At 42.6% G+C, this 2,152-nt stretch overlaps 1 protein-coding gene across 1 annotated transcript in view; it reads right to left on the reverse strand.

Moving 5' to 3' along the window:
- Positions 1-3: 3 nt before the first annotated feature.
- LOC107663207 (gastrula zinc finger protein XlCGF8.2DB-like) overlaps positions 4-2,152 on the reverse strand; it is a gene marked incomplete at its 3' end in the record, with an annotated part of 9,574 nt that continues 7,425 nt past the window's right edge. Inside the window, exon 2 of the mRNA XM_016453383.1 lies at positions 4-840. Within this exon, the coding sequence (XP_016308869.1) occupies positions 4-840 (837 nt within the window). The remainder of the gene's footprint in view (positions 841-2,152) is intronic.

The raw sequence follows: 2,152 nt of genomic DNA on the forward strand, positions 1-2,152 counted from the left end.
CACATTTGAAGGGTTTCTTTCTAGTGTGAATCATCTTGTGACACTTGAGGCTAAATTCTGTTGCGAGGCTCTTTCCGCAAAGATCACATGTGAACACATTCTGTCCAGTGTGAATTCTCATGTGGTAATTACGGGAGTATGCATTTACGAAACTCTTTCCACAATACTTGCAAGAGTAAGGCTTCTCTTGAGTGTGAATTCTCATGTGGATTTTAAGGTTTTGTTTTGCAGGGAAACTCTTTCCACACTGTTCGCATGTATAAGGCTTCACTCCAGTGTGAATGTTCATGTGAGACTGAAGGCTGTTTTTCTGTGTAAAACTCTTTCCACACTGATGGCAAGTGTAAGGTTTCTCTCCCGAGTGAGTTCTCATGTGTCTTAGAAGGTTTCCTTTTTGAGTGAAAACATTTCCACACTGTTGGCAGGTAAATGGCTTGTCTCCCGAGTGAGTTCTCATGTGATTTTGAAGGTTTCCTTTTTGAGTGAAAACATTTCCACACTGTTGGCAGGTGAATGGCTTCTCTCCCGAGTGAGTTCTCATGTGTCTTAGAAGGTTTACTTTTTGAGTGAAAACATTTCCACACTGTTGGCAGGTGAATGGCTTCTCTCCCGAGTGAGTTCTCATGTGCCTTTTGATGGCTCCTTGTTGAGCAAAGCTCTTTCCACACTGTTGGCAGGTGAAAGGCTTCTCTCCCGAGTGAATTCTCATGTGCCTTTTGAGGGCGTCTTGTTGAGCAAAGCTCTTTCCACAATGATGGCAGGTGAAAGAGCTGTTAGATTTGGTTTTCTGAGCTCTTTTTCGTATAGAAGCCGTTTTAGACTGTGTGGCTTTTTCACCAGTTATTAAATCATGGTGTTTCTCACACTGATCTGTCTGTTCTATTTCATTCGGATCTTGATTCTCCTCTTTCAGCACCAGCTGGTCTAAAGCAAAAAAGATAAATACAAGTTAACCACAGTTTAAAGCCACAAAGCAAAAGATATGAAAAGCAACATGAAAGCATTTAAGGCCGGGACACTTCAAAGAACTAGCGGCTACAAAAGCCGACGATGTTGTCTCCTTGCGTCGGCAGCATCTGGACCAAAAAGCTGCGATTGAATAAACCATACAGACTACAGCCGACTGCAAACTAAGACGTGCATTCTGTGCGAAAACAATTAGCTGTCTATATCAGCAGCTATCAATAGTATGTATTCGTCATTCAAAAGGAGAAACCGAAACAAGGATATACCAGATATACGAAACGTAAATAAAGCAGCGCTTACTTACCATTTTGAATATCAGTTATGTTGATAACTTTATTCATTTTTAGCCGCTCATGTTGTTATGAAAATACTCGCATACTTGGGTAAGATCACGTAACATTAGCTGCCTTCATTTACTTGTTTTCATCACTTTCACTTGAATTCTCGGGCACTGACTCGTTCGCTAAACTGAACTTCCAATCAGAGTTCTCACTCTCGCCGATGGCCCTGACGCCAATTCAATATGCTAAATTGGGCAAACTGCCGCCGACCTGGAGGTCTGCTACCCGATCTGAGTCCAACAGGTCTTGAAATACTCTTGGGTTTGGGTCTGGCTTGTAGCTAAACTAAAACTGTGTGCAGTAGGCTACGATGCTTTCATAGATGCACGCATACACACATAACTGAACACAGATATCTTTATCTCTTTTATCTCCTTGCACTGGCTACCGGCTGCAGCTCGCATCAAGTTCAAGACATTGATGCTTGCATATAGAACAGCCACAGGCTCAGCACCTGCCTACTTCCACTCACTATTACGAATTTACATCCCCTCCAGAAGTTCCCTCCAGAGATCCACTAGTGAGCGACGCCTCATGGTACCATCACAGAGAGGCTCAAAATCACTTTCCAGAACATTCTCATTCACCATTCCTGGCTGGTGAAATGATATTCCCACCCCTATCCGGAATGCTCTTTCCAGAACATTCTCGTTCACCATTCCTGGCTGGTGGAATGATATTCCCACCCCTATCCGGAATGCTGAATCCCTGACAATGTTCAAGCGACATCTGAAAACTCATCTCTTTCGATGCTACTTGACTTCATCTTAAAAAAAAAACTTTGTCTTTCTCTTTATTTATTCCTTCCCTTTCTAGCTTGTAGCATGAACAATGACCAAAACGTC

Source organism: Sinocyclocheilus anshuiensis, unplaced genomic scaffold, assembly GCF_001515605.1.
Source record: "Sinocyclocheilus anshuiensis isolate Anshui unplaced genomic scaffold, SAMN03320099.WGS_v1.1 scaffold2413, whole genome shotgun sequence".
Classification (NCBI taxonomy): Eukaryota; Metazoa; Chordata; class Actinopteri; order Cypriniformes; family Cyprinidae; genus Sinocyclocheilus; species Sinocyclocheilus anshuiensis.